Source organism: Carettochelys insculpta, chromosome 19 (genome assembly GCF_033958435.1).
Source record: "Carettochelys insculpta isolate YL-2023 chromosome 19, ASM3395843v1, whole genome shotgun sequence".
Classification (NCBI taxonomy): Eukaryota; Metazoa; Chordata; order Testudines; family Carettochelyidae; genus Carettochelys; species Carettochelys insculpta.
The window spans coordinates 7,465,372-7,490,548 of NC_134155.1; the positions used below are offsets into that span (position 1 = coordinate 7,465,372).

At 42.6% G+C, this 25,177-nt stretch overlaps 1 protein-coding gene across 4 annotated transcripts in view; it reads left to right on the forward strand.

The window, feature by feature from the left end:
- Window positions 1-6,406: 6,406 nt before the first annotated feature.
- The window catches only part of APPBP2 (amyloid beta precursor protein binding protein 2), a 39,804-nt gene continuing 21,033 nt past the window's right edge, over window positions 6,407-25,177 (forward strand). Inside the window, exons 1-4 of one of the 4 annotated variants that reach the window (XM_075013851.1) lie at window positions 6,623-6,758; window positions 19,347-19,444; window positions 21,233-21,321; window positions 23,693-23,844. In XM_075013851.1, coding sequence (XP_074869952.1) covers window positions 23,724-23,844 — 121 coding nt within the window. In that variant the 5' untranslated portion in view covers window positions 6,623-6,758; window positions 19,347-19,444; window positions 21,233-21,321; window positions 23,693-23,723. Of the gene's footprint in view, window positions 6,759-19,346; window positions 19,445-21,232; window positions 21,322-23,692; window positions 23,845-25,177 lie in introns of all 4 variants that reach the window. The other 3 variants (XM_075013847.1, XM_075013846.1, XM_075013848.1) reach the window with 3 other exon arrangements.

The following is a 25,177-nucleotide window of genomic DNA, read 5'->3' on the forward strand; positions in this document are numbered from 1 at the left end:
TTGCTCTGCAGTCAAATCACCAATCGATATTCTCCTTGATATGCTAGCAGAAGAACTACTGGGGACTTGTCTACACTGGATGTTGTTGTTGTTGGTGTGTTTGTTTTTACAGAAAATCCCCTTTTTTCTGGAAAAGTGCTTGTGTCCACACTGCAAATCTTGTTATTCTGGAATAACAGGGCATTTAACTTGAACTAGTAATGCCAGTGAAACAAATGACTTCTGCGCCCCACGCCCCGCCTTTTGATTTTGAAATTGATTCAGTTTGCACTAAGCAGAGGTAATTACAACCTAATTGGCCTCCAGGGAGGTATCCCATCATTGCTCTTATTTTAAAAATGGGCTTTCTGGTGTAAATGCTCAATTTCACAATGCTTTTGCAGTGTGAACGCTCTTTTCAGAAATAACTTATTTCCACGTTAGAAAGTCAATATAAGCAATTTCCGAAAAACCCTGCAGTGTGGATATAGCTCCAGTGGCTTTATTATAACAAAATAGATCCCTGAATGACAAAGCTATGTCATCCCTATCGCCAGTGGGGAATGATTCTGTCAGCATGGTTTGACAATATACTGTTCCTGTACCAATGGAAAATCCCCTTCTGAGTAAGTTTGTCTACACCAGTGGTTTTCAACCCATGTGCCACAGCACACTGGTATGCCATGGGAACTGTTCAACTGTTCATGGAATTCTTTGTCTCACTGAAGTGTGCCATGTTACCGAAAATGTTGGGAACCACTGGTTTACTCTATACTATGGGATTATGCCAATGTACCTAGGCAGATATTGATCAGGAGCAAGATAATGGAGTAGCGGATATATGTCTCAATTAAGAAAGAATTAAATAAGGGTAATGCAAGGGAAGATACATCCTGTCAGACTAATTTAATATCTTTTTTTGGATGAGGTTAGCAGTCTGGGTGAAATGTTGACTTCATATATTGACTTTTCCAGTGCATTTGACCTGGTACTGCACATTTTGATTAAAAAACTAGAATGATATCAAATTAGCACACAATAAATAGATTAAACACCAGCCACTACATCTCAAATGATTATAAATAGGTAATTGTCAGACAGAAAGTGTGTTTCCAGTGGGAGCCCGCAAGGATGAGCTGGTGGCCCTATGCTATTTAAGAATTTATCAATGGTTTAGAAGAAAACAAAATCATTATTAAAAAAAGTTTGTAGATGATGCACAAAATGGGGAAGTGCAAATGACAAAGAGGACAGGTCACTGATTCTGAGAGATCTGGGTATAGACAAACCACGTGCATTTTAATACTACTGAATGTAAACGTGTACATCTAGAAACAGGGCCATCCTTAGGACTTTAGGTGTCCTGCGTAGGCTGACCACCTGCACCCTCCCTCCCTGCTGGGGAGCTGAACGGTGGCTCTGCAGATGAGGGGCTGTGCTCAGGGCTGTGGAGGCAGGAGCAGGACAGGGAGGCTGGTGCGGGGGAGCAGATGGAAGGGGGAGTGGTGCAGCCCATCAGTGCTGTGGGTAGGGAGGCAGAGCAGGGGGGACAGTGGAGCTGGAGGGCCATCAGAGCAGGGTGTTAGGAGGCTGAGGAATTCATTCACTGGGGCTAGGAGGCAGAGAGGGAGGCTGAGGGCCTGGGGAATTGGGCCACTGGGTCAGGAGGCAGACTAGAAGTCCAGGGACTGGGGGACTGGATGGTCGCATCCAGGAGGCAGAGTGGAGGCCAGCGTATTGGGGCTGCTTGAGGCAGCACTGGCCTTCGGCTGCATTGGGCATACACAGGGACAGCATAAGGCACTGACTAATTTGTGCAATGTGGTGGTGCTCCAAAATATAGTGGTGCCCTACACAGTTGTGTACTCTGTGTATGCCTATGGATGGCCCTGTCTAGGAACAAAGAATGATGGGCCGTGCTTACAAGGTGGGGAACTCTCTTCTAGGAAGTGGTGACTGTGAAAAAGTCTTACAAGATGGAGGTAATTGACCTGGGCTGCACAAACTAGGAATATGAAGTAGTGCTAAAAAGGTTATTTTATCTCTGTATTTGACATGGGTGTGACCACTGCTCAGCACTGCCTAGGGCCCTGGGGCAAGGGCCAATGGCAGAAGTGACGGGGTGTAAGGCATTTGGCCCTCAGCACAGCTGGGACCATGGTACTGTCTCCTCTCCCCTTCTGGCGCACGCAGCTAGAGCTGCAAATTCAAAGGACCCTGGAACTCTGGCTACAACTGCTGCTACTTTGAAAGGCGAGATCTGGGGAGGCAACTGTCTCCTTTGCCCCTACTTCCAGTGGGCCTGCTGCAGCTGAAATACTAGCTGTGGTTCTAGTGCAGGCAATTCAAGAAGAATGTTGATGAATTGGAGAGGGTTCCAAGAATAACCAGAAAAATGATAAAGGATTAGAAATCATGCCTTATTCTGACAGATTCAAAGATTAACATCTATTTAGCTTAATAAAGGGGTGACTTCAATAGTCTATAAGTACCTATGTAAATTTCCCTACTATGCTAGACTACTCTCCAAACTATTGACATACCCAAAGATGTCTTCTGACTTTGGCACCTGGGAATGCATAGTTATTATTAACATAATAGAAATCCTATATGTGTATCAAACAACTCATTGAATGACACATATTCTTCTTATAATTTCATAATATGGATTAGAGGAGTAAATTATTTTTTAGCAAACAGAAGGGTAGATGATTATTACTAAAGGAAACAGATACGCAGTGTATGCATTGCAGAATAGCTACAGTGAATAAAGTGGGTCAGACAGTTTCTATAATTAAAGCCAGCTAAGTGGGGAAAGCAGGCATATTTGTCAGACGTAATAAGACAAAGTGAGAAATTTCAAACAACAGAATTCATAGACATGAAATAGTATGCATACTAATGAGTTAAGACCAGTAAATCTAGCTCAAAATCAAACTTAGATAACATCATTAGAAATAAGAATATCCTTTCCTATTGAACATCTTCTAGAGAGTTAAGAAATGCATTTCCCTAATTAAATCTCTCTCAATGGTGAGCAACACACAAATTCAGGAAATCCACAGGCAGACATTTTAACAATGTCAATAACCACTAAAATTTAAAAGAATAAAAAACGAACTGACTCACTGTGTAATCTTTATTTTGGGGAGGATCTAAAGCCAGCATTATACACTAGGTCAGACTAGATCAATGGTTCCCAAACTGTAGGTTGTGACCCCTGAGTGGGTTGTGACCCTGTTTTAATGGGGTCACCAGATCTGGCATTCAACTGGCTAGGACCTGGGGCCATAGCCAAAGCCCGAACACCACCGCCTGGGGCGAAGCCTGAGCTTTACCAACTGGAGCTCAGGCTTCAGCTTCAAGCACCCAATGAAGCCCGTGTGTTTTGGCTGATGAGGCTCAGGTTTTCGTTTGGATTAGGCTCAGACAGTTCAGCTGTTTCAGGTTCAGACTTTGGTCCCCGCTTCCGGGGTTATGCAGTAATTTTTGTTGTCCAAAGGGAGTTACTGTACACTACAGTTTGAGAACCCCTGGACAAGATGTTCAGTAGTCCTTCCTGGCCTTGAAATCTATGACTCGGTAAGTCAACTGCTTTTTCTCTCAATCAGTGAAATGGACAGGATACCTCAAAGAGCTTTTACGAGGGTTAATTGATGTTTAATATTTTGAGAAGTTTGTATAACAGACTATTAATAAAGCAGATTATAAATTAAGTATAGGCATTATGAAACTTATTGTGCTGGCCTTGTATATAATTGTTTTATACCTTCATCAATTCATTCATTCTTAAGGGGGAACACATTCCTACCCAGAGAGGATATACCCAGTAATCCACTTTGTAGAGTCATCAGACAAAAATAGAAGTAGGCTAGCCAACAATTTAAGACAACAAGAGAAAACAATGGCCACTAGAATTCTGTCAAGGAGAAATATCCTAAAAAGACAGTATCTTGTCACAACTTGCTTTTGAAAAACAAACCCCTTTGATGATGACATTACAAGATTATTGGAAATAGATGAAAGCTTCATCCAGAACTTTTAGAAAGGATAACATAATACATTGTTGTTGGCAGCAATCCCACACTGGCCATAGACTTAAGCCTGGATTGAGGCGGAACACTACTTCCAAACAATGTAACAGATCTGTGTTTTTATCTATCCATATTTGCAATAAAAACACTTTATAGAAGTCCCTAAATCAAAGTCATGATTTAACTCAGGGCATTTAGCTGCAGCCATTAATCATGAGCCATACTATCAGATTCCTACTCTGTAGATTTCTGAGAATGTCTGTTGTGCATATTCTTACTTTCTGCTTGAATTCTACTTTGGTAGGTGACTGCAAAGAACCTTCTTTTTCAGACTAATGATCCTAATACAGGGTAGGGAACCTATGGCCCATAGTCAAGATGAAGTCCATTGCTTAATTTCACCTTACGTGTAGCAAGCCTCACCACCACCGTTGGGTCTGGAGCTGCGAGTGCTGGCTTACCCCATCATGGGAGGGAAGCAGACTCTCCTTGCCTTCCTCTCCCCTTTTGGGGCTGGATTGCAAGCAACAGCTCGTCCCACTGCAGCAGACAGCACCCAACCCTCCTTGTCCTCTTAGGCCAGTGAGTTAACTTTCTATATTGCTCTCTCTCTGGTTTGAAAAAAAAATCCACCCTAAATTGTTTTTTACATGTGTGGCTCGTGATTTTTTTCTGTGGGCTCATGGCCTGCATTAAACAAGTTCCCCACCTGCTTCTCCTAACATTCTTTGTATTCCTACAGTCTATGAATTGTTGCAGAGAACTAGCTGTTATCACAAGTGTTAAAGGGATTCATAGGTCCTATAAGGAAGGCAACTTAGGGATAACTGAAAAAAACCTGATGACGGCATCGGGACAAAGACAGCAGAGAGACAAGGTGAGGGATGTAATATTTTTTATTGGACTAACTTCTAATGTTGAGAGAGACAAGCTGCTGAACCACATAGAGCATTACTGCAGGACAGCATCATTTCCATAATAAAAGTGCATCCACTGTGGTGGTGGTGAGTTATTATTTTACCCAGTTTTTGCTAACACCCAGCAATTTACACAATGTAATATTACAGTAAGACCAAGGCCGGTGTGATTTTAACACATTGGCAAGTTGAGCTAAAACTAAGCACCTCCCTAGTGTTAGTGAGCACAGTGACCGCAACCTGCGAAAATAGCAAATAATCTAGTTTACACTACAATTTTATTATGTATTAATTAATGCATGTTAACCCCAAGCACCTCCTCTTAGTGAAGGCAAAGCTGAAGGGTACCAGGATCTGCATTTTAGCTCACAACACAAAAAACAGAAATTACAATTCAAGGTTAGGAATAACAAGCAGTGCAGTAGACCCTTAAAGGCTAACAAATGCATTTATTAGGTGGTGAGCTTTCTTGGACAAGACACGCTTCCTCAGGAATAAGGTGCTACAGGATTACTTGTTATTTGTCACGCTACAAGCCAATATGGCTACTGCCAACCCTGAGTCTGTTAACTAGGTTAGGAAGTTGTTGAATGTTTAAAGCCAGCATGCAAGGAAAAATGCTGGTCCTATCTAGTGTTCCTTGTAAGCTGTGCACTTTTGTGGCTATTCAGGTGAGATTCCAGTGCTGCCCAGTTGATTAGCAGAGCACCCACAGGTAGGTTTTTTTGTTTCTGTGTGGTGCACACTCCCACATGCCTTAGTGTCCATAAAATTTTATTCCACACATGGATGGAAGAAATCCGTTCAAGGATGGCAACGACTAGCAGGAACGTTGGGCCTCTCATCACCTCCTCCCCAGCAGGGACTGTACCCTGAGCTTTGGGGACACTAACAGCATGAATAGGGAAAACAATTTAGAAGCCAGCTGGGTGGGGTCAGGACACTGGGCACAGCTGCCACCAGCGAATCAGTCGTCACCTTTTCCTCACCTGAGGAGCTGGCTTCTCCTTTCTCTGGTGCTGTCTCTCCCACTCACCCCACATCCTCCCCATAACTTTTATCCCTGCTGCCCCCTTCCCCACTCCTGAGCCCCACTTTCTGCCCCATTGTCCCCCTTTCTTGCCCCATCCTTACAACAGCTCCTGCGCCCCCCCCCGACTCCCCGCCCCCTTGCCTTTCCCTCCCGCCCTTTCCTCCTCCCCCTGCTGCAGCCCACCGGGGGCGACCCCCCAGCCCCACCCCCTACTTGTCCCTCCTCCCTTACCCCCACTACAGCCCACCGGGACCGACTCCCTCCCAGCTGACGCCCCCCGCACCTTTCCCGCTCGCCCCTCCCGCCTTCCCCGCCCCGCTGCGGCCGAGCGGGAGCGACACCTCCCCAGGTCCCACCCCCACACCGCTCCCGCGCGTCCCTCCGCGCCCCCCGTCCGGCTGTGCCCGGCGGGAGCGACCCCTCCCCCGTCTGAATCCTCCTCAGCTCCAACTCCCGGCCGCACCGCCCCTCACATCTCCCCCGCCGCCCGACTGCGGCCCAGCGGGAGCGACCCCCGCCCGTCTCTTCCCTTCACCCCTCGCCGTGCGCGCGCCGCGGCCGCCGGCTCCTAGCCCTCCCCAGCCGCGGGGCGGAGAGCGCCAGAGCGCTGCGGGCAAGGGGGGGAGCGGGCGGTGGTGGCGCCGCACACCCAAGATGGCGGCGGTGGAGCTGGAGTGGGTGCCCGAGACGCTCTATAACACGGCCATCTCGGCCGTGGTGGATAGCTACGGCCGGGCCCGGCGCCGTGACATCCGCTCCCTGCCCGAGAACATCCAGTTCGACGTGTACTACAAGGTGAGGGGAGCCGGGCCTGGTGCCGAGCCGCTTCCTACCCGCCTCAGCCTGGCCCTGGGCCTCGCCCGGGGAGGCCGCGGGGTAGTGGGCCCCAGGTGGGGGACGCTCGTAGCTGAGGTGGTGGGGAGAGGGTGCCGGGGTGCGAGTCTCAGGCGGGGCCCACGGCTGCTGCTGCTACTTTCCTTTGCCTGGCAGGCGCAGTAGGGGGGTGTGAGGGCTGGTTGGGAGGCATCCCGCGTTGTGGGGGGACCCAGATAGTTTTGGGGGGAAGGATCTGGATTGTGCGGAAGACTGAGCCTGTGCTGGGAGGAGGCGGGGGCCGTGTCTTATTTCTAGGGAGGAAGAGATGCTAGTTTTGGGGGGGGTGTCTTTTGTGTGTTGGGTTTGTGGGGGGGGGGTAAGGGTCAGCGAGCCATTGCCCCCTCCTTTTGCCACTGACCTGGTGGGGCGAGACTGCAGGCGGATGGGAAGGTTGGGACCTTGCTTTAAATTCCCCCAGTTCCCTGACCTTGGACTTGTCATTTTTGGGTGGGCTGGGGAGGATGCTTTTCTTTCTCCCCTAAATCTGGAGTCCCTATAAAAGGCACCTGTGCCTCGCTGGCGACATCCACTAGATTGGCAGCTCCTATCAAAGCGGTGTTCCAAATGAGCATCCTAGGGAGCAGGAGGTGGTGGAGCCCTATGGGGGCACCTGTGGTGGGGCATTGCTTTTTGGCTCTCAGGTTAGAAAACTGATGTGTTGTAAAGGAAAAAATAAACAGATGTATTCAGAAATATGTTTGAGACAGATCACGGCCCTCCTGTCAGCAGAGTAGCAGTATTGAGAGGTAAAGATGATCACTTGAGACAGGAAAATCTTTCCTACCAGAAGGAGACAGGCAGGGAAATTAACATATGCTAGATATTATTCATCTGTATTAGGTGTTAGGCTAAGTGATATGGAAAAGTCTCTCCCATGTGTACACTTATGGTCTCACTTACAGGGTGTTTTATGGTGAATTGTTAATTTAAAATATTTTGGTGATTAACGTGAAGGATTGTTTTGGTTTTTTACTAAACTGCCAATAGATGTTACTGCCGATACATAGATTTACTGGTGATGTCGCTCTTGGTATTTTTTCACAAGCAGTGGACTTAATACAATAATCACTAAAGATACACAAAGAACAGGGGCTTTTAGGGGTAGAATTACTGAAATATTTTGTTATATTTGCTGCTTTTATTCCTGAATCTTTGAAATATGATCTGCAGGAGAGGTTAATAGGTAATTGACTTATTTTACTAAACACTAACAGAGAAGTAGCCATGTTAGTTTTTTGTTTTATTTTAGTGTTTTTGTTTGGTTTTTAGTTTTTTTTATTTTACTAAAATATTTGTATGTATTCAGGCTGAACTTAATTTGTTTTGATTGGTCTTTTTCCATTATCAAACAATTCAGTCTGCCTTACTGATGAGAATTCTCTCTAGTCTCCCATTTATGTTCACATACATGAATTTTACGCTTGCTGGAAGTGGCAATGTGAACATGCAAGTCTTACTGCAGTGTTAACTGACCTCAAGAATAATTTTTCTGCTACACCAATGGGAGAGCTTATGTTCTGATACACCAACTTGCATCTGTTTTAAATAATGTATTTTTGTTATATCAAAAATCAAAAATCAAAATGCAGATGCTCAGGAATCCATAAAATGCATATAGCTTGCATGCCCTCTAAAAATGTTGACTTGCGTAATTTCCATATGTACATGATGCTGTTTGAATGTCTTGCACAGAAGTTTGTATTGGTGTCCTCTGTGTTCTTCTGCTTGTGCCTTTTACTCATGCCCTTAAGCCTGGTTTAACCATGGTTCTGGCCTACCTTAGGGTCTGATGTGACAAGAAACTGCAGTCGTGCACAGCCTTCTTCTTATCAGTTACAGAGGGCAGGAGAGGTCCATGTAGATGCAAAAGTGTACTTGTGTGGGGTTCTTTTGCAAAATCAGGCCTAGACCATAAACGCTTTGGAGCAATGACTGTTTTTGTTTTTTTAATGCATGTCTTTAGAGTACCCTATACAAAGAGTGGGGCCCTACCAAATTCACAGCCTTGCAAAACATGTTAGGGACGTAAAATCTAGCCTTTTGTGTTCTTTTACCCTATACTATTAGACTTCCTGGGGAAGAGCAGTGCTTCTCAACCTGGGGTCCTGAATGAAAGGGAGTTACAGGGGAACTAAGATTATTTTATGAGAGTCACAGTATTGCTACTTTTTCTTCTGTGCTTCCTTCAGAGCTGGGCAACTGGAGAGCAGTTTTATGGCTTATGTCTACACTAGCCCCAAACTTCGAAATGGCCATTTCGAAGTTTACTAATGAAGCGCTGAAATGCATATTCAGCGCTTCATTAGCATGCGGGCGCCCACGGCGCTTCAAAATTGACGTGGCGGCTCATCCTGATGGGGCTCCTTTTCGAAAGGACCCCGGCTACTTTGAAGTCCCCTTATTCCCATCTGCTCATGGAAAGGTGGAAATGGCCCAGTATCAACAGTACTTGTCAAAAGAGGGGAAAACAAGTTAGGTCAGACAGGGGGAGTTGACCCTTTGTCAGAGTCTAATGGGGAGCTGTTAGCACCCAAAGCAGAGAAGGTGCCACAAGACTTCTTGTTCTCGAAGCTACAGACTAACACGTCTACCTCTCTAATACGGTTAGGAGGGTGCCTTCCAAGCACTGTGAGCTGGGAGGGCCTGGGCTGCTGGAACAGGAGTGAGTGCAGGTGAGCTCACGCCTGGAACCTGTGGCCAGCTGGATGGGATGGGAGCAGTGGGATTTTTTTTTTTTAAAGTTTATTGTCTAGCTGACAAATTTTCATATGTACAACAGTAAATATTAAACGATATAGATTGTGTGGTCAATATGGTGTCTCTCCTGTTGACGTCAAGTGGGATAGCAGATGGGATAGCATCACCCCTGCTGACCCAGTGGGCTAGCATCTGCAGGTTGAACCTCCCTATCCCAAAACTCTCTTGTCCAGCAAACGCTGCAATCCATCTTGAATTTAGTTAGCTGGATGACCACTTATTTTAGGTATGGCCAAGTTTCCTGTGGTCCCATAAAGTTTGTTTAGAGCCACCAACCCTGGCATTCAGTGCTCTGTGCTGTTGTTTAACTCTAATTTACTCCTAAATGTCTTCTAAGAGTCCAGCAAGCAGTGGAAGTCTTGGTAATGTGCTAGAAAATGTTGACTTCCCATGGTCCAGCAAATTTCCACATCTGGCACCAGTCAGGTCCTGAGGGTACTGGACAAGAGAGGTTCAACCTGTATTTTTCCCATAGGCATGAGTGGTGGCCTCACACTAGCTCTTCTCCTGCTAGTCAAGCAGGTATGGCTGATCAAGTCCTTGTGATCAGAAACTGATCCCTGTATAGTGGTCCACCAGGGCTCTGCAGCCAGGAGCTGGTCCTTGTGCCCCGCATGCCACACTGCTGGTCTGAAACTCAAAGGCAGCCAAAATGCCTAATGCTGACCCTGATGACTGTTAAGCAAAATCATGGTGGATTTGGGCACAGAGTGGCAATGTAAATTAAAAGCTAGTTAAAGGGCTACTTATTTTAAATCACATTTCTGTTTGAAAAGCTTTAAAACTATTTTATTGTAAATAACATGAGATTACAGGGAAAACATTTTTCTACTTCTTTCCCTTTGTTTCCTTTGTGGACTTGCCAGCACTGTGTGCATATCCCAGTTTCATTGCTTCATTGTATAATTAGTTATGTCCATTTCCCCTGTTTGTGGCATCTTTCATGGGGCAGCAGAGGAAGAATATGTACATACATGGAAAAACTTTTAACTATTTTTAAAAATTGTTTATATTTCAATGTGACCATATTAATTTTGGGGAATGGACATTATAGTCCTGGTACGTAGTGGTTAATGGAGCTGATACTGGTTTGTTTTGGGGCAGTAATGACCAGCGGTTGATAGTAGAAGTAAGCAGAAGGCTGGTGAAGTTTGTCAGTGGCACAATTCTTCACATTGGTTAAAACCTTTGGAAGACTGTAAGGATTGCTAATTCTTCACAGAGCTATAAAATAAGGGGACCCCATAAAACAAGATACTTTTTAAAAATTTTTGGCAGAAAAATCTGGTCTTTGCTGCTGACAGATGCTGGGCCAGTGGTCTGATTCACTAGGGCATTGTCTATGTAAGCAATGATAGATAGAATTTTTCTGACCATGTATGCTTTTTTCCTGAATTGTCTTGCTCTGTTGGTGCATTTGACAGTTTGAAAACTGTGTTTGTTGTTGTTTTTGCTATTTTTGTCTGTCTGTGGATTTTTTTTTTTTACATTCTCGGACAGTAATTTTGTACAGATTAATGAGGATGACCTGTGTGGTTTATATTGGCTAATGTCCTCAAATTCTTAGGCCTAGTCTAAAATTGAAATTTAGGTCTACCTTGCCATGACACTGAGGCTGTGTCTACACTACCTCCCTACTGCAAAGGGAGTACGGTAAGTAGGGTGTCCGGAGATTATTAATGAAGTGCTGTGCTGGATATGCAGCAACTCCAAAGAATTAGGTTAATGAAGTGCTGCATATGCAGCGCAGCACTTCATTAATACTCTCCCGGCACCTTATTTAGCATCCTCCCTTCGAAGTAGGGAAGTAGTGTGGACAAGCCCTGTGTGTATGGAAAAAATCATGTGCCTGAGCTGTGTAGTTAAGATGACCTATGTCTCATTACAGACACCTCCAGGTCAATGGAGGGATTCTTTCGTAGTCTTAAAATGGGGTTAGGTTTACTGCAGCGATGGAAAATCGTCTGTCTCTTTAGCAAGTATTCACATTGATGCTGATGCACTTGTAGTGTAGATGTAGCCTGAAGTGGTTCTTTCAAAATTCCCCTTTTAAAATAAGGAAGTTGTTGGACTAATTTAATTTATAAAAATCACTCTTTTGAGGACTTCTGATGAGATCCTTAATCTCAGGTGTGACTCAGGAATGGCATTAATTTGCTCCCACACTTTGTATGTAAACCTATAACATTCAGTAATTGCACTACAATAAAATTAATTTTTACCATCAGAATAGCTACTTGGGGGAGAGCAAGATGAGGGTAATCACTTTGTCTAATTGAAGTTATGGGGTGAAACTTGAGAGCATTTAAAAACAACAAATTGTATGTTCTTAACTTAATCTAGAATTGCCACAATTTTGTTATGACTGTAGCTGATGTACTACATAATAAAAGCTGTTGTATTATGTGTGTCTAATCAGTTCTTCTCTAGAGCAAAACAATATGAATAAATAGAAATTTGCTGAAACAGCACGTTTGCAGTACAATATCAACTCTGTCTTTGCAACAGTGTTTAATGATTCTTAGCACTGGTGATATTATCCTATGGTTGAGTTTGCTTCAATCATGTGTCTGCCTGAGATGACTTTCCTTGCAGTCTCCTAGAAAATGTTAGTAACAAAAATCTTGTTTGTTTCAGGGCTGATGACACCTGGACAGTTAGTATAATGAGGGAGGACAGGAAACAAAAACTGTAAAAGTAACAGCAGCTATTCCTTTAGATTGAGGGTTTCTGACCAGAGTAGTATAAACAAGTCTGTGAATAAGTGCTGTATCTTAGGGTATAGCAAAAAAAGTCTTAAGTTGAGGCTTTCTTTTGTAGGATTTTCGCTGTGAATGTTCAGAGTGATTTTTCTAAAAAAATTTTATAAAACTTGTTTGTGGGGTTTTAGCATGCTGTACTTCTTGGGGAGTAATCAAGTGTGAAATGGAAAAGACTGACTCCCTTTCTTCTCTTCACTTGTTCAAGAAAAGCACCTTTCAGTTGAGCAACCAGTGTTAGGGTGGAAGGGTTCACGGATGATTGTAAGGCCAGAAGGGACTGTTGTTATCGTCTAGCCAGGGATGGGCAACCGTGAATAGTGAAAGTCCCTGTGAGTATCCGTTCTTCACCTTAGTGGGCCACAGTAGTCTGTAGCCCACTGGGGTTCCACTTGTGGCCCCGCAGGCCCCCAGTCTGCCAACTTCCTCCAGGTGCCTCTCATACACCAGGGCATTGGAACTCCACACTTCCTTGCTCCTTCCACTCCCTCCCAGCACTTTTGGAGCCACAAATCCCCTGATTTATTTTCTGTCCCTGCCCCTCCCCATTCTTCAGAGAACTGGAATGCTGCAAAAAACTGATTCACAGCATTCCAGCTCTGGGAGGGGAAGGAGAGGAGTGGGGACAAGGCACGACTGGCGATTTTGAAAGTGCTGGGAGGGTGGGGAAGGAGCATGGAAGTGTGGGGCTTGGATGCCATGGTTCATAAGAGACGTGTGAGGGTTGAGGGACAGTTAGAGGGTCTGCGGACCACAGGTGGAGTCCCAGTGGGCTGCAGGTTGCCCACCGCTCATCTAGGCAGACCCCCTGCTTGGCCCATAGGCTATGGGAGTGCCCCGAATTAATTTGAGTTTGATCGAAGACACTTCTTTTAGAAAAACATTCAGTTCTTGATTCTGTAATGTCCAGTGATGATGATGTATCTAAACTAAATTATTCCAAACTTCAACTTTTAGCTGATCAATCTTGTTATACTCCTGTCTGTTAGATTGAAGAACCTCAAATTTCAAGATATCTCTTCCCTGTGAGAGGGAAGCAGCCTATAATCATCTCTCTGATAAACTGAATAGATTGAACTCCTTGAATCTCTTGCGATATGATGTTGTCCAATCTTTCAGTCATTCTTATGGCTTTTCTGTGTAAGGTTGTAAATACCAGTTAAAAAGTACCCAGGGAACCAGGAGTGCAGGGATGCTGCAGGCTCCCTTCATTTTACTCTAGCTCCTGCTAGGACTTGGCTGCCCATCCCTACTGGGTGGTGATGGAGGTCCTAGGCTCTGGGTCGTAGTGGAGTTTAACCTAAACTGCTAAGACTGTTTCTTGGCTAACCAGCTAAACATCTCTACTTCTGTGAATCCCATTCAATTTTTCAACATCCTTCCTGAACTGTGGTCACCAGAATAGGTTAGAGTGTTTTAGTGGTGATAATACCTGTGCAAAATACAGATGCAATATAACTTTTCTACTCCTAGGCTTGTCTACATTACCACCTGCCTTCGAAGGAAGGATGGTAATTAGGGTGTTGGGAGTTTACTAATGAAGTGCTGTCGTGCATGGGCAGCACTTCATTAAGCAAATCCCTCCCCCCCCACCCCGCAGCAACTTCGAAGTTTTAAACTTTGAAGTACTGGCACATGTCTAGCCATGGCTCACCCGCCAGTACTTTGAAGTGCTCGGGCAACTTGGAAGTCCCCTTACTCCTCAAAATTTTGAGTTTAAAACTTTGAAGTTGCCGTGAGGGGGGGAATTTACTTAAAGAAGTGCTGCCTATGCATGGCAGCACTTCATTAGTAAACTCCCAACACGCTAATTACCATCCTTCCTTCGAAGGAAGGTGGTAGTGTAGACAAGCCCTTAAAGTAAAAATGTTTGTGGCTATCCTTATCGCCAGATGTCATTAACTTGACTCTTCCCCATTTTGTCTTATTTATAAACAGTTTCAGTAGTATTAGAAATGAATAGAGGAGGATTGATTTGGAAGGAACACCCCAAACTCAACTTAGCCATTTAAAGGAAAAAATAAATTAAGTAGTACAACAGTTTCAAATGCCACAGCCATTTTTTTAAAAGTACATTCTCCTATCCCTGAAAATGATTCTCCTCCTTTGTTCTGTGACCACTTGCCCAATTAGAGGAAATTGACTATTCATGGGAAAAAATGAAACTGCATGCAGAGTGCTGTGAAGTGTATGGTGTAGAAAAACAAGAAAAAATTGTGTAATCCCTGTAATAATGCTAGCTGTTACCTATGCTTAGTTGAATAATGTGGGTGGGTTTTTTTTTTTTTTTTTTTAAATCATGTCACAATAAAAAGTAAAGTGCACAAAGCAGTTTCTTTAGGAAAGTATTTTACATGTCACATCTTTGAGCATCTGCGATGGTGGTCACACTAGCAAATTTACATTGTTATGCATTTTATATAGGATAATATAATTTTATAAAATACACCCTTTCTTCCTTTAGGGTCTCAAAGTACTTTTCAGGCCTTTTATGAGAATTGCCTAATTTTGCCAGCTCTAAGGGCAAATTCAGCACATTTAATAGCATACAGAATCCCCTGAGGAGGTTGGAAGGGAGAAAGGGACTACAAGATGCAATTGACAGGTTAGGGGAGTGCTGAGTGAAAGAAGTATTGCTTTGTACTAGTAATTAGTACACATAGGCCGTGGCCACACTTGGCCAAAACTTTGAAATGGCCATTTCGAAGATTACTAATGAAGCGCTAAATTGAACATTCAGTGCTTCATTAGCATTAGGATGCTTCCAGCCATGGCACTTTAAAAGCGTGTGGCTCGGCGAGGCTACACAGGGGTCCTTTTCGAAAGGACCCCGGTCCTTTCGAAATCCTCTTATTCAGAGGAATTGGAAAGGAGCGGGGTCCTTTTCAAAAGGACCCCTGTGTAGCCGCGCCAAGCCATGCGCTTTCAAAAGCGGCGCTTTCAAAGTGCCACGTCCGGAAGCGTCCTAATGCTAATGAAGTGCTGAATGTTCAATTTAGCGCTTCATTAGTAATCTTCAAAATGGCCATTTCGAAGTTTTGGCCAAGTGTGGCCACAACCATAGTCTAACAAGAAGCACAGTGGACTATTTAATAAGAACTAGAGCTATTTGGAATTTTTTTATTTGAGGTGGGCAGGAAAGAGAAACTCATCCTGGGTTTTGACCTTGGGTTGGTTGTCTTTGTTTCAATGGGAATACTGAAGTGTCTGGAGCGAATACGTAATGCCTAGATCTGTACTAGTGTTCCTCTTTCGAAAGAGGCATGCAAATGAAGGAAATTGAAAATGCAAATGAGGCATGTTTACATATTTGACGTCTCATTTGCATATTCTTTCAAAAATGCTTCTTTCAAAAGAAAAAAGCAGTGTAGACACGGATCTTTTGAAAGTAAACTCCATCTTCGAAAGGGTTCTTTTGAAGATGGGATTTACTTTTGAAAGAGCTGAGTCTACAATGCTGTTCTTTTGAAAGAAGAATGTGCAAATGAGGTGCTATATATGTAAATCTGTGTCTCATTTGCATTTTTAATTTCCTTAATTTGCACGCCTCTTTTGAAAGAGAAATGCTAGTGCATATGTAGCCATCAGTACTTTACTGGGCTTACCAAATTGGGTTCTGGTCCTGTGAAAGTGTGTGCATGAGTAGACTCATTTACATAAAATAAACTAATAAAGCACTTAAAATTGAGTGAGTTTGCTAGATCACTGCCTTCAAGTGCCAAAGGCATTGCCAGCACCAGAGAGTTGTCAGTACAGTGAGTTGCTCTGGTTTAAATCCAGGTGTGAATTTAAAATAGTTTAAAGTAGTGCAGCCTCCAAATGTCTTAAGCTAAAGCAACTAAAAAGCCACTGTTAAATAGAGTGCCCACGTGAGGGTTTGCAGTAACCACACTGATTCATAAAACCAGTGCAAGTTTGTTGAGAAGACTTTACGTTAGCCTTCTGAGGTTTCATATCCAAGTACTGACTGGTCCGTTGAACTTGAGTTTTGACAAAAATCACAGCCTACCTTCTTAGTACCAAGAGATGATGTAAGTGTGCTCAGCTAGAAAGGTGCTGAGTTGGTCCTGGTCGGCTTTTAAAATTAGATTGACCCAGCTTCCAGAGCTCATAAAGTGGATTAGCTACAGCAACAATAAAGTCTTTTCCGTCTCTGTGAAAAAAGGTGTACGCAGCGGTGCTGAAAAAAGCATAGCTGCAGCACCATAGCTGTTCCACTGTTGTGCCTGTAATGTAGACAAGCCCTATTGCATTTCCCTGATCATTGTAAATGGGAGCTGAATGAATACTAGTAAGTCTTCTAAAGTTAGGTGCAGTATTTTAAAAATTCAGCAACTGTATGCTAAAATAAGATATAAATTTCTGAAGGAATTGTTCTCTAATGCTTTTGTGTCCAGTTGATGTTTTTCCTCTGAAAGCATTTACATTTAATCAGCAGATGGTTTAAGATTATATAAGAAAAAAGTATTTCTTTAAAGAAGCAAATATTCTGAGGTTCAGACCTATGAAGTGCTCAACAATGGATATTTCTGTTGAACTGGGCATTTGTTTGACATAAACTAGATAGCCTTGTAACCATGAATTCTCAGTCTGTGTGGCTTTGCAACAGAGAACAGTTTCTTCCTTTCTGGGATCACATGGTTCAGGTTTGAGATACTTGTATAACAGTGAAAATCCTGTTTGCAAGGATTTCTGCATGTGTGTGTTAGAAGGAGTGAATCTTATAGAAGAAGTGCCTGACACTCATCATTATACTGAAGTTTTCCTTTCTTTTCTAAATCTAGTATCAGTTATCATATGTTTGAAAAATGCAGCATTCACACCACCACAGATTAAATGGACTTAATCTGTTACTTTAAATTGTTTTGCAGAAAATGGGTGGATAGTAAGTAAGCTGAGCTGTCATAATTTCTGGTTATACTAGGGAAGATGAAAGTTGGTCATTTGAGTTGCAAGAGTGTAAGTATATACAACAGAAACGGGAAAAGAGATGTGCAGGAATCGTTGTGGAAAAGCAAATATCAGTATCTTTCCCAAGCCAAATTATACATGTATTCATAATTTTAAAATCTGTATAACTGTAGTGACTAAAAATGCATCTGTTAATCAGCATGTAAATAAAAACACAAATTAAATTTTACATCAAATATGTTATAAGGTTGCATGCCCATATTTTATAAATATTATTACAAAGAGGATTTTATTTACGAGGGATGTGCGGAACTACGGGCATGGGGTGGTGGTTTTGAGTTTATGGTGCAAGCGATACCAAGGAAGGGATTAAAGCTTTTTAACCTGTCTTAACAGTGACTTGCTTTGGTGTTGGGGGGGTGGGGGGAAAGGTTTGACCTTATCTTTTTTAAATGGAGCAATGTAAATATTGAACACTAGGGTCGTATTAAAGCTGTTCGGAGACTCCTTCAGTTTTTGCCATAAATGACCTCAAGCTTCAGCAATACATCCACCTCCAGTGTTTTTGAAATGCCAGTTGTGATTGAGCAATTCTTTAATTACAGAAAATATATTTCAGATTCTTTGTAAAGTTGTTACTTCATTGACTTAGACAGCTAGGCTGAGGAAAAATGGAAGTACTCTTATGCATTTATTTTAAAGTTTGTTCTGAAACAAAGTCCTCCCTCTGACAAAAGAGGAACATTTATTAATGCAATGAGTTACACCCCTTCTTTGATGATTCTAGCCTTTTGAAGTACAGAAGAAATGTAGTATGTATCTAACGGGCAACTTTATATGAACCTTTACATCATGTAAAAAGGGTTGATCTATTTTTGCCACAAAAAATTACTCCAAGGAAAATGTTTGTTTCAAATGTTTGTTTGACATTATTAGGGCAGAGAGCTTTTTGGTTTGTTGGAGGATTTATTGAATTCATAGTCAACATTAGGTGCTGCTATGCGTATAATTAAATTTCTGTCCATTAAAAGTGTGTTGATCATAGAATCGCAGAACTGGAAGGGACCTCAAGGTGATCAAGTCCAGCCCCCTGCCTCAAGTAGGATCAACCCCAACTTAGTCATCCCAGCCATGATTACATCAAGCCAGGACTTAAAAACCTCTAGTGATGGAGATTCCACCACTTCCTTAAACAACACATTCCAGTGCTTCACGACCCCCCAGTGAAGTAGGTTTTCCTAATATCCAACCTACTTCTCTCCTTCTGTAATTTCAGGCCGTTACCCCTTGTTCTGCTGTCTGTCACCACTGAGAACAGTTTCTCTCCGTCCCTTTTAGTTCACCCCTGCAGGAAGTTGAAGGGTGCTATTAAATCACCCCTCAGTCTTCTCTTCTGCAAACTAAATAAGCCCAAATCCCTCAGCCTTTCTTCATAGGTCATGTGCTCAAGCCCCCTAATTTCTTTTGCTCTCCGCTCAACCTGCTCCAGCACGTCCACATCCTTTCTATACTGGGAGTCCCAAAACCGAACAAAATACTCCAGATGCGGCCTCACCAGTGCTGAATAGAGGGGAACAATCACCTCTCTAGATCTGCTTAGAATGCTCCTCCTAATGCACCCCAATTTGCCGTTGGCCTTTTGGCTACAAGAGCACACTGTTTGCTCAAATCCAGCCTTTCATCCACTATAATCCCTAGTTCCCTTTCTGCTGTACTGCTGCTTAGCCAGTTGGTTCCCAGCATATAACAGTGCTTGGAATTCTTACTTCCCAACTGCAGGACTCTAACACTTCTTGTTGACCTGCATCAGATGTCTTTTGGCCGAATCCTCCAATTTATCCAGGTCACTCTGGATCCTATCTCTCTACATTCCAACATATCCACCTCTCCCTCTAGCTTGGTGTCATCTGCAAACTTGCTGAAGGTGCAATCCAGTCCCTCATCCAGGTCATTAATAAAGATGTTGAACATACTTCTACAACTTGTAAAATGAATTTTTCTTATGATTGCTAGCTAATTTTATAAATTAAATTTAGTCTTCATTTATGTAGCTTAATTTCTTTTCCATGTGCACTTGTAGATTGAAAACTGAAGATCAATCCTGTTTTGATTAGGTTTCTTTTTCTTATGTATCAACACTGAAGTGTCTGAGTACAAATGCTGCAGAAAAAAATATAGGTAAACAAATGTGTATTGCATAACTTATATAAAAATGTAATGCAAACATTGTCTGTTTCATTAAATAAAATTGTTTTAACCCAACTTAAATATTGGACCAAAAGAACCCAACAGAATCTCTTAACTAATCTTCCTCAGAATTAAGTGCATTGACGAGCATAGAAAACTATATAAGGCAGTAAACAGACCATCTTTGCTGATGTGCCACAAGAACCAGAGAATTGGCAAGCAATGACTCATTTTTCCCAGCAGTGAGAAATGGTCAGGTTTCAAATCAGCATAGTTCTTTCATCTAAAAATGCTTCTTTCTATAGTCTTCAAAGGAAAAACAGTCACATTATCAACCTGAAGTAATGTAGTTGGCTGGGGGAGTGCACAGAATGGCTACTCACTTCCATTTTGGTTTATGGCAGTGATGGGCAACCACCAATCGTGAGTAGGCCACATGAGCGGCCCTCCCGTGGCCCACTGTGCTTCCACCTGCAGCCCTGTGACCATCCCTTCTCCAGCAAACTGATGTCTTTGTGGTCATAATTGGCACAATAAAGGAACAAGGACAATAGGGTACACTCATCCCTCGCTATATGAGCACAATTGGTTCCCAGTTTTCTGCTCGTAGGCAAAAACTTGTAAGAGGGACACTGAATTACCATTAAATACACATTAAAGTCTCTGGTTCCTGGGGCTCCTAATTCGGCGAAGGAGTGCCAGCATGTGGCGCTGCTTTTGAAAGTTAAGTGAACCTTGAATGGGTGGAGGGGAGTGTTGGAGAGGGTTAAAGGCTGAGGGCAGTTTGGGCCTATGAGTGGAGAGGGAGGATTAAAACCTGGTGGCGGCTCGTTCTTCCTGGCTGCACCAGCAGTACCTGGCGGGGGGGGAGGAGGAGGTTGGCAGGCCCGGGGGTGTTGTGAGCGGGCTGGGCTGGGGTGTGTGCGAGGAGCTGTGGGCCGGGTAGGGGTGTGCTGTGGGCTGTGGGAGTGTTGGGAGTGGGCTGGGCTGGGGCGTGCTGCGAGCCAGGGGGAGGGTGTTGGGAGCAGACTGGGCTAGAGGGTACAGGGGCAGCTGCATAGTGTGGCCGGAGCTGCCTGACCACATGGCTGCAGGCACCCTGCCATGTGTCTGGAGCCGCTTCACAGTGTGCGTCTGCCCCGCCATGCAGCGGGAGCCGCTTTGACGTGCGGAGCTGGAGGTACTGGCAGCTACTCTGGGCTGCACCAGCAGTAAATCAGTTCTTAACATACCTGGGAGGGTGGGTTAGGGGATCGGCTGGGTGGGTGTTGGGAGCGGGCCGGGTGGTGGGGTTGTGTGGGGTTGCAGAGCCAGCAGGGGTCAGGCTGTGTTGGGTTGGAGCTGCAGGGAGGTGGTTAAGGCTCATATTAGCAGGGGGAGTTCTCTCATCTAGTGAGCAAAGGTAAGTACGTGTGTCCCTTGTTTAAGCAAACACTCATAAGTAAAGTACTCGTTTAAGGAGTGATGAGTGTAGATGGGATGTTTTACTACAGAGTACCGGATAACTCCTTTTGTGACTTATCACCTTATCTCTTGGAACTTTATATCTGTTTTTGTACAGAATATAGTGGTGGTACATTGTTGTGTTTTTGGGAACTGAACTTTCCCTTGTGATTATTCAGTCTTGTTTTAGTTAGTCTGCTGTAGTTCACGGGTCATGTGGCCTGTAAAGATTTTAGAATAATATTGTACCACTAATATAAAATTTGTTCTACTATTAATATAATTTTAGTAGATTTCATAACTTAAAATTTGTCATTTCTTTGTTGCTTCTTCCAGCTTTACCAACAAGGTCGCTTATGCCAGTTGGGTAGTGAATTTTGTGAACTAGAAGTTTTTGCTAAGGTGTTACGAGCTTTAGATAAAAGGTAATTATCATAGATTATTACTCAGTTATGTTTAATTTTTTTAAAGTCTTACTTTAATCACACTTACTGGGGAATGTTACAGAAAAATTATTGAAATATGCATTTCTGTATCTTTTTTCTATGGCTACTTTCTAGTACACACATTTATCTCCTCATCCTCACGCTCACACTCATCAAACCATTTTGCTAGTCTTTAAAGTGCTACTTGTCTGCTTTTTGTTTTCATCCTCCTCATTTTGGGATGTTGAAATCTCAGGGATGCTAAAGAAAATCTGATTTTTAATCCTGGCAGGATATTTTCTTTCTTTCTTTCTCTCTGTTTCTCACAACAAAAAGGTTTAATTGCATACTTAATGATTGAGGTGACTAGCAAGACTCTAAACCTGTCGTTACTTTATCTGGCTTGTCTTGTTGCCTTGCACCAGACTATAGGGGCAAAATTTCATGTATCGAAACAGCTGTTTTTCCTAGCCATTTCAAGTGGGCTATGCCCTTCTGTGTATTCTGAAACCATCCATATATCCTGTGGGAGTTCTCCCCCAGAACACACTCAGATTCCCCTTCGCCAAAAAAGAATATAAATGGGTGGCTGTGTTGCTAAGTAAATATACACATCTTTACACATCCTGTGTTAAGGTTCTGTTTACTCTCTTTTTAAAAAAAATGTTTAATGGTATAACAATGCAGTCAGTGTAAAATATATTTATTTATATAATTATGCATTAACAGCAGGTACCTGTATGTGCCAGGGCAGGGTTTTTTATCCTATAGTAAATTACCCAAAATATCAATAAATTAGATCTTTTTCCTCCCTTCCTCCCACCAAAAATATGCTTGTTGCTCCCTTGTCACTGTGTTTATATCATTTGGGACAGAGGAATCCTTCCTGATCGCTGTTTTTAAATAACAGCTAGAACAGAACATGTTGCTGAGTGCAAATCACAGTTAAAGTTGCTGCTTTTTAAATATTCCATTTAAAATTATATTTCCAGTCTTCATGAGGCACTTGAAGAATCAATATAAGGTACATGTGTTAAATTACTGTAACAGCCATTTAGACAAGCTAGGTAAAGCTAGGAAAAATAAGAGCTTTACCTAGCTATGTGACCAAAAAAAAATGCACAGATACACTGCGAGCGTAAAACTGACACAGAGCATGCACACGTTTGAAACAAATCTAGTTTTATGAATCAGCTGGTCCTTAAAGTTGTACAAAAGTGGTATAAGTAAGCTGACTTATGCCATCCTTCAGAGCTTAAGGTGTCTTCAGCTTACCTGGTTGTTGAGTTCTTATCCTTCACTCCTGCTCCTAAATTTGAAGCATATGCCCTTCCCCCCTCATCTCATCTCTGTTGTTCATCTCACTGATGAACAGTAGAACTCTTCTCCAACTTTGCCCAAGGGTTTTTGAATTCCAGATCAAACTGTTTCTGTCATGTCTTGTTTTTTGGATAAGTCTTTTAAAATCTTCATAACATTTGGTCCCCCAATCAAATTCTCTTAGTTTACTGAATTATAATATGCTAGACATGAATTCTGAGGTAGTTTTGGCAGCCCTATAATATTATGCATTAAATTGAAGACACAGAGCTTTTTTTAGTTGTCTTTTAAAATGCAGAATATGCACTAAATTGAAAGGCTATATGCATGTTCACTTTTACCCTTTTTGAAAGATCCACATCAAACGAATAAAAATATGAGAGATACATAAATGATCTGTCTCTCTATGCCCGTTTAATTCCAGATGTGGCTGTCTTCTAAAAAGAGAGGAAAAACTCATCAAGCTGAGGAACTCCATGTTCCTGACAGTCCCATTGTGTTAGGCTTATAAGTGGTCTCTTCAGGCTGTGGTCTGCTCCGTACCCAGAATAAACCCTAATTTTTTTTTCCTTTTTTTAACGCGATCATCTTTTTTTCTTATTGTATGTTCCTAGTCTTAGAATCTTAATAAGCTTCTTTTTACTGTTGGTTTGTATGCCATTTTAATGAAGAACATTCGAACCAGGCTTTCTCGTATGTTTTCACATCTGTGAAATTGGTTTTTGGTTGAAATTTAGAATGATGAATTGTTACCTGTTTTTAAATTTTGTTTGCTGTTTTTAATGGGAAGTGTGGGTGGCTTCTGTTTTAAACACCCTGAACTGTTTCGGAAACTGTATAAATCAACTTAATAATGTACTATATAACAATTGTATACCACTGGTCTTGAGGTAGATAGTGTTCAGACCCATTTCAGGGGCAGTGTGCGTGGGGTCAGATTTTTTTAGTGCTTATTACTTACTAATCACACTTGATTCTGTAATGCCCAAGAACCAACTGAATAGGGTTTTTTATTAATGATACTAAATACTGTGTTGGTTTTTCATTTCAGACACTTGCTTCATCACTGTTTTCAGGCTCTGATGGATCATGGAGTAAAAGTTGCTTCTGTACTGGCTTATTCTTTCAGTAGATGGTGCTCCTACATAGCAGAATCAGACTCTGATGTAAAAGACAAAGCAATCCAGATTGGGTTTGTTTTAGGTAAGTAGTGACAAAGTACAAGACTAATTAACTATGCCGGTTTATCTTAAATTAAACTTGAATTAAAGGCATAATAGAGCATTTGGATATGCATTTATGGTGTGAAACAGTTCTAAAATGTCAAAACAAAAAGCAGTCAAGTAGCACTTTAAAGACTAGCAAAATGGTTTATTAGGTGAGCTTTCGTGGGACAGACCTACTTCTTCAGACCATAGCCAGACCAGAACAGACTCAATATTTAAGGCGCAGAGAACCAAAAACAGTAAGCAAGGAGGACAAATCAGAAAAAGATAATCAAGGTGAGCAAATCAGAGAGTGGAGGGGTGGGGGGGAAGGTCAAGAATTAGATTGAGGCAAGTATGCAGACAAGCCCCTATAGTGATTCAGAAAGTTCCCATCACGATTTAAACCATGTGTTAATGTGCCGAATTTGAATATAAAAGCCAGCTCGGCTGTTTCCCTTTCCAAAACAGTGTGATAATTCCTTTTCAGTAACACACATACCTTTAGGTCATTGACAGAATGCCCCATTCCATTAAAATGTTGACTAAGTGATTTGTGGATCTGGAGTGCTTTGATGTCTGTTTTGTGCCCATTGACCCTTTGTCTAAGGGAGTTAGAAGTCTGTCCAATATACAAAGCATCTGGGCACTGTTGGCACATGATGGCATATATGATGTTAGTAGAGGAGCATGAGAAAGTGCCCGTGATTCTGTGAGTAACCTGGTTAGGTCCAGTGACGGTATTTCCAGAGAAGATATGTGGACAAAGCTGGCAGTGGGCTTTGTTGCAGGGAAAAGGATCAAACCAGCTGACAAAGGGGGTGCTGTTGTCATCCTGAATAGGTCAGACTATGAACAGGAGGCAGCCAGACAGCTCTCCAACACCACATTTTACAGACCTCTCTCCGCTGATCCCACTTTGGAATTCCAAAGGAAATTACAACTACTACTGAAGGAGCTCCCTGCTGCTACTGAAGGAGCTCCCTGCTGCTACTCGGGACCTCATTAACTCGGACACACCGTCTGAGCAGCAGCCTGGATTATTCTATTTACCTAATAAACCATTTTGCTAGTCTTTAAAGTGCTACTTGACTGCTTTTTGTTTTGATAGTGTGTAGACTAGCACGGCTTCCTCTCTCTTACAATTCTAAAATATGTTTATTTTTTGTTAGCTTCAGATTCAGTGGTATTGTTTTTTAATAACACCTTGTTAATTATAGAGAAGGACATAGTGGCCTGTATGTTACTGAAGACTGTTTGTTTGTTAATTTAGTATTATATTTTTGACAGAAAACTGAGGCAGAGAAATGTATGTAATACCAGTAAGTTAT